This window comes from Quercus lobata, chromosome 7 (assembly GCF_001633185.2).
Source record: "Quercus lobata isolate SW786 chromosome 7, ValleyOak3.0 Primary Assembly, whole genome shotgun sequence".
In the NCBI taxonomy this organism is placed as follows: Eukaryota; Viridiplantae; Streptophyta; class Magnoliopsida; order Fagales; family Fagaceae; genus Quercus; species Quercus lobata.
Window position 1 is genome coordinate 29,853,154 of NC_044910.1, and position 13,335 is coordinate 29,866,488.

The following is a 13,335-nucleotide window of genomic DNA, read 5'->3' on the forward strand; positions in this document are numbered from 1 at the left end:
AAAAATGGAAGTGGGAATGTGGGATAACCGGATAAGGGGATTGAGGGAGAAAACCAAGACATGGATTTAGATGGCTATTAAAAAAATAAAGACATGAATTTCGACGGCTATAAAAAAAAAAAAAGTTGATTATAGAAAGAAACTTTCTTTTTAAAATTTCTAAGTAACGTGTTTTGATAGAGTGATTAGAGCAAATTTGAATTCCTATTTTGTAGGAAATGTTTTAGGTAAGACTTAAGAGTAAATGGTCCTATTTTGTAGATAGTGTTTTACGTGGAAGTTAAAGAAACATTTTTACCAAGTTTTGCCCCTACTTAAACATAGGCTGTAGGGGTATTTTGGAGAAAAAAAAAATCCGGTCCAAACAGGTGCAGTCCCTTAAATAGTAGTATAGATAAATCCCAACCCACCCAATTACCCAGTTATCAAAATTACCAAAATGTCCCTAAAGTAAAAATGACCAAAATATTTTAATTTGCATTTTTTTAAATGACACATCAACATTTTAATTTTTTTAAAAAGTCACATCAGAAAATTAAAAATAAAATTTTGAATTTATAATTTCTTAAAATTTAATTAAATTAATTTTTTAAGTCTTAAAATCAGATATTTGTATTTGGGTTAAGAGAGAGAGAGAGAGAGAGAGAGAGAGAGAGGGGTTGAGATGCGGCCGGCGGTGATAAGGTGTTCCAGCTTTGGGTTTTGCCGAATTTCCCTCTACTTCACCATCAATGGCAGATCGTCGAGAGCTTCAAGGTTCAATCTCGCAGTAGAGCCGCGAGCGGTTGCTAGAAAGGTTTTTACGGAAATTCTTAGTTCTTTCTCTCCACAAAATTTGTTTGTTTCTACAAAAAAATAATTCTATAGAAAGTCTTTGATTTTCCAAGAATGTTTCGCTTTTGAATCAAGCGTGTCACTTTTATTTTTGTTTTTATTTTTCCGGTTTTCAGATATGAGAGAAACGATTTTCCGTGAAGCCATGGCTGTGGCTTGTCTCCATTCTATGTACGTCATCAGTTATAATTTTTTTTTTTTTTTTCCGATTTTTCTTTGTGGTAAAGATGTGTTTGGTTTCCTAGAAAACTGTTTGGGAAAAGAAAAGTTTTGCTTTTGAATCTGAAAATGAAAACCCTCGTGAAACACTGAAATGTTTGAGGGCTGAGTTTTTATATATATATATATATATATATATATATGAGAAGGGTTGGGTTGAATTTGGGTATATTGTTTTTGGGTTAAATGGGGTTTAATTGGGTTGATGTCCATTTAACCCAACTAATAATTGGGTGGGTTTGGGTTCAATTAGAGTGAGTGAGTTTAGGTGGGCAAATGAGTTTGGACTTAATTAGAGTGAGTGAGTTTAGGTGGGCAAATGAGTTTGGGTTTACTTTGCCACCCCTAATTAAGAACCTAATAATTTTCCTATATTCAACTATCGAAATATGATAATTCATCTCTCACAAGATTTTAGGGAGTAGGAACATAGGAAAAGAAGAACTAATGCAAACTTTACAGGTATTCTCGAAGTACAGAGACGTGATTTCTCCCTCCTCTAATCCATCAAGAGTTTAATTGATAGGATCTTCTGTAAACATTATGAAATGAGATAATACAATCTTGTTATGTTCTGAAAGTGCTTAATAATTACTCACCTTCTTACTAATTAAGATTAATTTTTTTTCCCATGTTCTTTTCAAGATTAATACATTTCAAGCACAAGATCCTGCTAGGATGGTACCTGAAATGCCACCTTGATCAAGATTACTTTTTTTTTCCTTCAAAAAATTTCTCTGTAACCAGTAAAAGCCTTAAAGAACCCATTCTTCTAGTTGGACATCAATGAGCAAAGCTCGCCTAGTACATTTTTTTCCTGTATATGGTTGGTCAAAGTCGTCTTCTTGACCGTCACGACCAGAAATCATTGGATTTGAGAGGCAGAAAATATATAATTCTTGTAATGGTGGTGGCCCAAGGTCCAGTTGAAGTCTTAGTATAGGCTTCTTTTTCAATCCTTTAAGTAAAGAAATCACCGGTGTTCATCTGTGTGAATTCAGATATACTTACTTGTATCTCAATGGGAAAAGCACAAATGAAAGATCAAGTAACACGCTTTAGACTTCACCATTTTGACTTTGTCGTCTGAAATAGATGAAAACTAAAGGGGGAGAAAAAGAGAGAAAAAGAAAAAACAGAACATGACAAAAAAAAAATTGAATGTTTAGGACTTGGGAGAGCAAAGTTTTCAAGAGTCAAGAGTTTGAAAATATAATACTGAGTCATTGACAATGATGATAGTTTAAATGATTCACATTTCACTTTCAAGCTTGCGTTCCAAAAGTAATGTAGTTCGACAAGGCTATGTAGCATTGAAAGCATAAGATATTTGACACAACATGAGTGCTCTTTCGTGTAGGCTGCGTTTCACGCTGGGTGCTTTCATATACATTTTTATATTTTGCTACTTTATATATCTTATTATTTCACTTTTTAAGAAAAGACCTTCCCTTGAAAGTTAGCATAATTAAGTAACAACAATCAAAGTAGGCCCCCCCAATATTCTGTTCGTTCGTTCGGCTCCACTTGTTGATACTTTCACATTGGAATGATTATTACTTTAAATTTTTTTTTTTTTTTTTTTTTTTTTTTGATACGAAGTACTTTAAATTTTTATAATAGGAGGTACGCTGTTTCTCAAAATAATAGTAAAATAAAGCAATAAAAATTGAATTATATCTTACTTAAAATTTTTATAATAGGAGGTACGCTGTTTCTCAAAGTAATAGTAAAATAAAGCAATAAAAATTGATGTTATCAAAAAAAAAAAAAAAAAGCAATAAAAATTGAATTATATCTTACTTTAAAATTTTATAATATGAGGTACGCTGTTTCTCAAAATTAATGGTAAAATAAAGCAATAAAAATTGAACTATATCTTTTAAGAGAGAAATGTGACACCAAAGAGTTTACAGATTCTATTTCACAGGGTAATATTACTGCGTGTATTTGAAAGTTGAAACATACAGATAATGAGTTAGATCACTACAAATATTTTGCATTTTCTAACATGGTTTATTTTAAGTGAAACTTTAGTAACAAAGTCTTAAAAAATTTAAGATACTACTTTAACTAAATTTTAATTACTCAAATTTCACAACAAATTTACGAGAAGTTTATTTATTTATTTTAAAAGATTAACAATCTATGGTGTGGTGTCAATCGGCCTAAAAGCCATTGGCGTATAACATGTAACACTTAGGTTGAGTCACATAATGTAAGAATGATGTGTAAAATCCACTTTTTACTATTAAAAATAATAAAGGTAGATGATTAAAATAAATAATTTTTTAATTAAAAAAATAAAACTCTTGGTAATCATTTTTTTTTTTTTTGAAACCCTCTTGGTAATAAAATTTAGTTGAAGTATTAATATATTTTTATAAAATTTTAATAATATTATTTTTGGTGCCAAATAATTTAATTTATTGATAAGACACATGGCCGAACAAGAAAAACTATGTGGAAATGTGATGGTGACATAATTGCCCTGTGGTAATTTAATTAAAATAACTGTGGGGCCTAATAATTCGTGACCCTGGCCCATTTTTGCATTGGGGCTCAAGGCTTGAGCCAAGGAGGGATATAGCCGAGGACGTATAATAAAAGTCCAAGTTATCCTGAGACATAGCCGAGGACGATTCTGTTCTCGGCATCCCTGAGGCCCTCCTGAAAGAAAGGGCAAGAATGGTATAGGAACAGTTTTGGGGAGAATCTAAAATATCTATGCTGATAGAGAAAGGGCCACTGGACAGTATGGCGACCAAGGACAAAGGGAAAGCTGCCATTACTGCCATTAAATACTTTGCACCTGACAGAACCATGCTCTTCAGCTTTTATAACCACCCCCAACCACTCTGGGCATGGGCTGATGGGACAAGTATCAGTCCTGGAAAGTCGAACCTACACGTGGACGTTGGATAAGGAATACAAGCTAATATAAAAGGGGAGGTAAGCAGTCCAGAAGATGGGGCTGGAAAAAAATGGTCAAGAACCAGAGCCTCCCAATCCGCCTCCAGGAGAAAGACTCCTCGAGCGAACACGATTTAATTCTATATGAACACCACGACAAACCCCCGTCCGGTGATCAAGGCCTAGCCTTTCAAACCCACGCTCTACAAATGATATTGTTTGGGTCTTTTTTACGTGCGAACCCAATATCATTTTGGGTTGTTACAGATCGAGTCCTTACAATAACCTATACTACTATTTAAAGGGCTTACTCTATTTGGGATCCTCTTCTTCTTCTTTTTTTTTTTTTTTTTTTTTTTTTTTTTTTTGTGTGTTAAGAAATGCCCCTATACCCCTATATTTAAATAAAGACAAAACTAAATGATAATCCAGTAAAAATACAACTCTAACTCCCATTAAAATATTGCCTAAAAAATAGGATCACTCTCCTTATGATTTTCAAATTGCTTTATCCGTTTATAAATTAGATTCTCAAAATAAAAACACAGGTTTTTTTTTTTTTTTTTTTTTGCTACAAAATAAACATGTAATATTTTTTTCATTTTTTTGAAACTAGCCTCATGACACTCCTGGTTGTATTAGTAGTTCTAAATGCGTAATATTAATAAGAAAATGTATAAATCTCAAATTGGAATGGATGAAAAATTATGACACTATAAAAAAAAATAAAAAAAGCCTTATCGCACGCGTGAAGTACATGTGATGAGGGTAGTAAAGATTAAAGCCAATAGAGTGACAAATGGTGTTGATCTAGTGTATCTCGAAAAGTTTTGAATTAGGCAGGTAGTTACCTTGAGGAAGTTATAGACAGTTACCTCACTACAAAAAACGAGAGCTATAGCCGTGTTTTTAAAACGCGGCTATAGCCCCATTTGGTCTATAGCCGCGTTTACCTCACGACAAATAAATTGGAACGGATGGAGTAAAATATTTTGAAGTCAACATTAGAACCCACCTCATTTTTCAGTCAATCCAACGTTTCAATGAATGCTACTGTATTGAAATCAAATGAAATGACACTGCAATAAAATTAGAAAGCAAAAACAATTTAGTTGAAACTATATTCGTACTTTTTTTTATTATACTTGAAATTATCATGGCTATAACAACTATGTATGACTTACTACAATTTACAATAGTATAGAGTCTTAAAGCTCAATTGGTAAATACTTTTGAATTTCAAGAAATTATTGAAAAAAAAATAGTTACAAAAATAGTTATTCAATAAAATAAACAATACTACATATTTTAAAAATCTAACTGTTGAATTGCATGTTTTTTACGCTCTTAATACAAGTCAAATTTTGTGTCAATCATATATTATTTACTATATGATTTCTAATCTTATATTTTATGTATAATTTTAAATTACAAAAACTTGCAATTTAAACAATTTATTGATGATATAGCTATTGAATTTTAATTTTTTAGAAATTTTGCAAGTATGGAGAATATAAGAAGAAAATATAATCCAATTGTTGATTTGTCAAAATTCACCTTCAATAAAAAGATATTAAGTAAATTTTTTTTATTTATTTGATAAACACACACACACTCATATATAAGATATTAAATAAAATTGTAACTTAAGAGTACAACCAATTTTGTAACTAAATTTTGTCAAAAAAAATATAATATCATTTTTAATTTTCCAAAATAAGTTTTGTATACTAATTTTGTTAGCTTTATTCAAATATAGCTTTGAATATAAAATTCCCCCGTAGGAATAGGAGAGGATCCTAGTCTAAATGAATCAAAACAACTTCAACGTTCAAACTAACAAGGACTTGCCGAATAGGAAGGAGTCGAACGGAGAAGGATCCTCCCAAGTCACAGACCACACTGTAAAAGAAAAGAAATCATACGTGGCGCTAAACCCCAATAACACGGACTTCAGATGATCTCTCTCTCTCTCTCTCTCTCTCTCTCTCTTTCTCATCACATTCGTAGTCTCATTTTTTTACTCTTGTTTTTTTATATGATTCATTTCGGTCTCTTTACTCTGTTAAATCCGAAATCTCAAAATTTCCCCACTGTTCAAACGCGTCAGCATGAAAGAGCTTCGAAATGTCCAATAATTCACACCACTACTTTAGTCCTTTATATATACCAGAATTCCCTCTTCTGTCTAACTCATTCTTAAACCCTACCATCTATCTCTAACAGTTAACGATCCCCAACAAAGTTTTCTGTAACAACCTTAATAATCAACCTTAAAACCAACTACAGTTACAAGGTGGTCAGAAGAGCTAAAGGACATGGTTGTCGCAACCATGGCCTGGCTCTCTGGAGCAACCAAGAGCCTCCATTATCGCCAACTCTTCGCTCACCGCCACCACCAAAAATCAACCTCGTCTTCCACCCTCGGAATCCTCACATTCGACGTCGCTAAGACTATGTCTCGCCTTGTCTGTCTCTACAAATCTCTCTCCGATGATCAACTCTTAAAGCTCCGCAAAGAGATCATGAGGTCTAAAGGTGTCGCCTACTTGAACTCCAAAGACGAAGGCTTTCTTCTCAACCTCGCTTGTTCCGAGCGGCTCGAGGATCTCAATCAAGCTGCCATCGCCGTCGCTCGGTTTGGCCAGAAGTGTTCTGATTTGGGACTCAACCGCTTCGACCTCATTTACTCCGACTTAAAACTCGGGGTCATCGACCTGGGAAAACTCGAATACAACACGAAGCACGTCCTTAAAATCATCGAAAGAATGGAGAAATCCATTTCCGCCACCGCCAATCTACACGCAGCGTTGGAATCTTTAGCCGAATTGGAAGCATCGGAGCGAAAAATAGAGCGGTGGAAAAACACTATCGGTCCCAAACAGATTTCGAACTTGGAATACATAAAGCAGAAAATCGTGGTTCAGAGAAAACAAGTGCAACACTACAGAGAAACCTCGCTGTGGTATAAAGGCTTTGACAAAAGCGTCGGACACATGGCTCGAATCGTTTGCGTCATCTACGCTCGAATCTGCTCCGTTTTCGAACCCTACATTTCGGATCTACCATTTTTCTCCAACAACAGCAACCTACGCCCTGTTTCAAATCATAACAAAAGGCAAAACTTTTGGATTCGCCAAGACGATGAAAGCGAATATGAAGACACAGACAAGAACGAAAAGTCGAATTCGAAATCAGGTCCGGTACCGAATAACAATAAAAGGTTTATAGTCAGGTTCTTGAGTCACGAACTGAACCCATCTTCACAGGACCGTGATATCGAGTCCACGACGACCCAACGAAACCGCGGAGCGATGATGACGAATTACAACAATCACGTGTTCGCGTTGGCGCCACCGCACACGGTGGGTGGATCGGGGCTATCGCTGCGGTACGCGAATGTGATAATATGTGCGGAGCGGTGTTTGTACGCGCCGGCTACGATAGGAGAGGAGGCGCGTGAGGCATTGTACGAGATGTTACCGGCGAGGCTGAAGGGGACAGTGAGAGCGAAGCTGAAGAGCAATCGGTTGAAAAGGGACGAAGAGGATTGCGATGGGCACTCGCTCGCAGAAGGGTGGAGGGACGCGTTGGAAGAGATCATGGGGTGGCTGGGGCCTTTGGCTCATGACACGATGACGTGGCAGGCGGAGAGGAACATGGAGAGGCAGAAGTTCGATTCGAAGCCTAGAGTGTTGTTGTTGCAGACACTGCATTACTCGGATTTGGAGAAGACGGAGGCCGCCATTGTTGAGGTTTTGGTGGGGTTGAGTTGTATATATAGGTTCGAGAATCGATGCTTGCCTGGTAGTTCTGCTACTGTTCAGTATATATGAACATCGCTGTTCTTTTTACATTACGGTCAATTTTTTTAAAAAAATTTAATTAATTGATTTGCGATATTCTTTAAATTCTTTTAGATGAGTGTGGAAAGAAAGAAACAAAGAAAAAGAAAGGCGTGTGGTTACCCTTTTTTTTTTTTTTTTTAAGAAAGAGTAGAAAATAAGAAATGCTTGGATTATGTTTATGTTCATTGTTTCAGGAATATTTCGAGGATGGAACCAGAAGGAGTAAGATAAATATATATATATATATATATATATTACCTTTCCTTCATTTGTTTTGGGTAAATTTTTTAAATTGCTTTCATATATGTTTATTGTTGGAAAGGATTGAACCCAAATTACGAATAGTAGAGGAAGATGGGACATTTTGACTAGAAAAACTAGAACTGAAAGAGAGAGAGAGAACCCAACTTGCATGAAAACCAAGTTCTATTTCTGCATCAAAATGTTCTTATGCGTGTCTGTGATTTTACTTCGGTTTGAAATACTGTCTTACATGAAAAGTTGGCATTTCAGAGCTCCAAAACTGCTTCAATTTCAGTTGCAAATTTTGTGCGCAACACACCCTTAATATTAACCGGACAATATTAATATATAGGTTAAGAAAAATGAAGAAATCGACTTCCTCTTTCTTATCAAATGATTTTTGTCTTCTAAGAGTTGACAATTGGGTTATTTCCTCTACCACTCCAATACTGATTTGCTCACACCTCATTGTAAAAAATCTCACTAGCATTTTCGTTTCCTTTGATAGCACTAAAGAAAAATTCAGTATAACAGACTTGAGTAATAGTCTATACAAGTCAACAATCACGGCTAAAAAACACGGAAAAGAAAATATCTGGGAAATAGAGAGAAAGTGTGAGAAAGGAAGAGAAAGTCAGAGAGAGAAGGAGCGAGAGAGAGAGAGGACGAATCTGGAAACTGTATTGATAATACTCATTTGCATGAAAAATAATTACACAGCCACAGTAGTTTATATACACCTAACAATTAGCTTAACCGCCCCACATTATGCGGATTATAGTTGCTGGAAGATTGGGGAAGTTTGTTAAAAGTTGGTTGAGCTAATCACCAACTAAATCTTGCGCCTAAACTAGCAGCTCAGCAGTTCTTAAATCAGACCAAACACACCATTTCACTTAACCACAGAACAAGTTTCAGTAAGTAAAACGTTGTGTTTAGATGCCACCTGGATTAATTGAAACGTTGCGTTTTGTAGCAGTGGCAAAATCAACCCAAACTCATTTGTCCACCCAAACCCACCTACTTAAATGAAACCCAAACTCACACAATTATTAACTGGGTTAAATGGGTATTAACCCAATTAACATTAATGTTTATTGGGTTTTAATTGGGTACCCAATTAGACCCAATTATGATCCAACTATCATTTTTACAAATCATCCAACTCTAAAATGTCCAAAAACCACCAAAATTACCGAAATACCCCATCAACCTAAAAAATGACCAAAATAACACCTAAACCTAAAAATGACCAAAATACCCCTAAAACCCAAAAAAGACCAAAATACCCGTTAAACCTAAAAAATGATCAAAATACCCCCCAAAACCTAAAAATTACCAAAATAACCCCAAAACCTACAAAATGACCAAAATGCCCCCGAAACCCAAAAAATGACCAAAATATCACTTGAAACCCAAAAAATGACCAAAACACCCTCAAAAACCTGAAAATTACTAAAATACCCCCAAAACCTAAAAATGACCAAAATACCCTCAAAGCCGAAAATTGACCAAAATACCTCTAAAACCCAAAAAATGACCAAAATACCACTGACATCCAAAAAATTACCAAAATACCCCCAAAACCTAAAAATAACCAAAATACTCCTGAAATCCAAAAAATGACTAAAATACCCCTCAGAATCTAAAAATTACCAAAATACCTCTAAAACCTAAAAAATGCGCAAAATAACCCCAAAGCCTAAAAAATGACCAAAATAACACAAAAACCTAAAAAATGGCCAAAATACCCCCGAAACCTAAAAATTGACAAAAAAAACCCTAAAGCCTAAAAATGGCCAAAATAACCCCGAAACCTAAAAATAACCAAAATAATCTAGAAACCTAAAAAAGACCAAAATACCCCCTAAATCTAAAAAATTACCAGAATACCCATGAAACCTAAAAGATGACCAAAATACCCTCAAACCTATAAAGTGATGAAAATACCCCTAAACCTTTGAAATGACCCAAATAAACCCAAAACCTCTAAAATGGCCACAAACAACTTGAAACCTCTAAAATTACCAAAAATACCCTGAAACCCCTAAAACAACCAAAATACCTCTAAACCTATAAAACAACCAAAATACCCCTCAAAATATCTAAAATGACCAACATACCACTAATCCTATAAGATGAACAAAATACACCCGAAGCCTTTAAAATTACCAAAAATAGGTGTTTGGGGTATTTTGGATGTTTCGAGTGTATTTTCGTTAAATTAAAGGTTCTAAGAGTACTTCTCTCATTTTGTAGGTTTTAAGGGAATGTCACTAATTTTTTAGGTTTTAGGGGTGTTTCGTTAACTTTTAGATTCTGGGGCCATTTTTTTTATTTATAATTTTCTAGGTTTTGGAGGTTGTTTAATAACTTTTTAGGTTTTGGGGATATTTCAATCATTCTTTAGGTTTCTGAATTATCTTAGTCATTTTTAGGTTTAGGGGGTATTTTGGTCATTTTTTATGTTTAGGGAGTATTTTGGTCATTTTTTATGTTTAGGGAGTATTTTGGTCATTTTTTAGTTTTAGGAGGGATTTGGGTAATTTTTTAGGTTTAGGGTGTATTTTTATCGACTTATAGGTTTAAGGGGCATTTTTGTCATTTTATAGGTTTCGGGGTATTTTGGTCTTTTTTTAGGTTTCGAGGATATTTTGTTTATTTTAAGGTTTAGGGGTTATTTTGGTCATATTTAGGTTTCAAGGGTACTTTGGTTATTTTTTAGGTTTCAAGGGGCATTTCAGTTAATTTTTGGGTTTCGAGGGTATTTTGATCATTTTTTGGTTTCTAGGTTATTTTGGTCAATTTTTAGGCTTCAGGGTTTTTTTTGGCCATTTTTAAGGTTTCAGGGGGTATTTTGGTCATTTTTAGGTTTCAAAGTTATTTTGGTTAATTTTTAGGCTTCGAGATTATTTTGGTAATTTTTAAGGTTTCGGGAGTATTTTGGAAATTTTTTGGGTTTTGGGGGTATTTTGGTCATTTTTAGGTTTTAGGGGTATTTTGGTCATTTTTATGTTCCAAGGGGTATTTTGGTCATTTTTTGGTTTTTGGGTGTATTTTGGTCATTTTATGGGTTTTGGGAGTATTTTGGTCATTTTTTTGGATTCCTGGGGGTATTTGGTCATTTTGTAGGTTTTGTGATTATTTTGGTAATTTTTAGGTTTCAGGGGTATTTTGGTCATTTTATAGGTTCTGGGGTATTTTGGTCATTTTGTAGGTTTCGTGATTATTTTGGTAGTTTTTAGGTTTTGGGGGTATTTTGGTCATTTTTTGGGTTTCAGGGGTATTTTGGTCTTTTTTTGGTTTCGGGTGTATTTTGGTCATTTTTTAGGTTTCAGGGGTATGTTGGTCATTTTTTGGGTTTCAAGGGTATTTTGGTAATTTTTTGGATTTCAGGGGGTATTTTGGTCATTTTCTAGGTTTCAGAGTATTTTGGTCATTTTTTTAGTGTTTCAGGGGTATTTTGGTAATTTTATTGGGTTTCAGGGGTACTTTGGTCAGTTTTTGGGTTTTTGAAGTATTTTGGTCATTTTTTAGATTTCGGGGGTAATTTGGTCATTTTTTAGGTTTTGGGGATATTTTGGTCATTTTTTGGGTTTTGGAGTATTTTGGTAATTTTAAATTTGGGGGTATTTTTGTCATTTTTGAAAATTTTAGAGAAATTTTGTCATTTTCACTTTAGTGGAATTTTGGTAATTTTGATAATTGGATAATTGGGTGGGTTGGGGTTTACTCATAATAATTGGGTTGGGTTGAATTTGGGTTAGAAACAATTAGTTAAATGGGTTTTAATGGATAAATAGGTTTTATATACTCAACCCAATTATGCCCACCCCAAACCTACCCATTTGCAACCCCTAGTTTTGCTTAGCTTTCTTCTTCATGTATATGCTTCTTCGTGATCTTCTTCTTCACAGTCACAGACCTGTGTTCAAGAAACACATCCGTATATGATGATTGTGATTTTCAACGGTTGTTTTGTTATTTTTGTTATTCCATGCATGCTAATGTGTTCAATTGGCTTAAAACCGAAATTAGCCATAACCAATTTGGGGTCTAACTATCTAGAGTTAGTGTTACACTGTTACTTTCTCCCAAAAAAAAAAAACTCTTTCAAAGACCATAAATGGCAATCCTTGAACCGGCCCATCAACTTTCAATTGACTGGCCCAGAGAGCCCACCATGATGGAAGCAAATTAAGGCCTGTTTTGCTTTAGTGAGTAGGAGTAGGACCATTTTAATCATTTGTCTAGCTAGCGTCTACAGCCAAATTGAGTAGAGCCTGACCAAGAAGAGCAGTGTGGAACAAAGAGCCGAAAAAGACAATCTGCTGCAACTAGATCCCTTTCATAGTGAAGTTCTCCAAGAAGATGGAACTCAAAACTGAAAGAAGGTCAAGCTTAGTTATTGCCCACTGCACTACATACTGCAATTATTCCCAAACAACAAAAATTGATCATCACACATGAAAACGAAAATGGGATGTCTTCAGCTCGTGAGTCGTGATACGTGCCCTCCTCCAAAATACAAATAGAACCAAAATAAACTCTTAGAGCATCCACCAAATATATCATTTATTTTGCAACCAAAAAAAAAAAAAAATTTCTATTTTACTCATTCATTTTTACAAAACACTTACATCAATTCATCTATAATACACTATATTTTATATAAATAATATTTTTATATTCTTTTTTTAATACTAATTTTATCTCCCAATAAACATTAACCTATCCTTCCTCTTCTTTCTTTTTTCTTTCTTTTTCCTTCTCTGCCATTTCCTCTTTCTTTTCTTCCTCTTCTTTCTTTTTCTTTCTCTTATGGTCAAAACCCAGATGCACCATCACAAGCACTCCATCAACACCACAACCATCACAAGCACCACAACGCCTCTTCAATCCAGAAGCACCAATCAAAACCCACATCACCGATCAACTATCAAAACCCACATCACCATTCAACCATCAAAACCCACAGTACCGATCTCCGCCGCCAACACCAATTCACAAGCATCTAGACCCATTTCCATCAACCCATGAACTCTGATCTAGTGCCACCATCACCGATCCACTGATCCACAAGCAACAAACACCGGCATCAATCTGTTTCTCTATTGGTTTGTCTGCGTGGGTGTGTTTGTGTATCTCTGTGATGATTTGTCTGTGTGTTTGTGTGTGGGTGTGGGTATAGGTGTGTTTGTGTTTGTGTGTATCTGAGGAAAAGGACGATGATGAGAGAAGTCAGTTTGTTTTGCACAAAGAAGAGAGAAAAAAAATG

General features: G+C 34.8%; 1 protein-coding gene across 1 annotated transcript; it reads left to right on the plus strand.

Annotated features, from left to right (window-relative positions):
* Positions 1-6,299: 6,299 nt before the first annotated feature.
* On the plus strand, positions 6,300-7,802 carry LOC115951877. Its single transcript, XM_031069007.1, has one exon. The coding sequence runs from the start codon at positions 6,300-6,302 to the stop codon at positions 7,800-7,802; it is 1,503 nt and encodes a 500-aa protein (XP_030924867.1).
* The last annotated feature ends 5,533 nt before the right edge of the window (positions 7,803-13,335 follow it).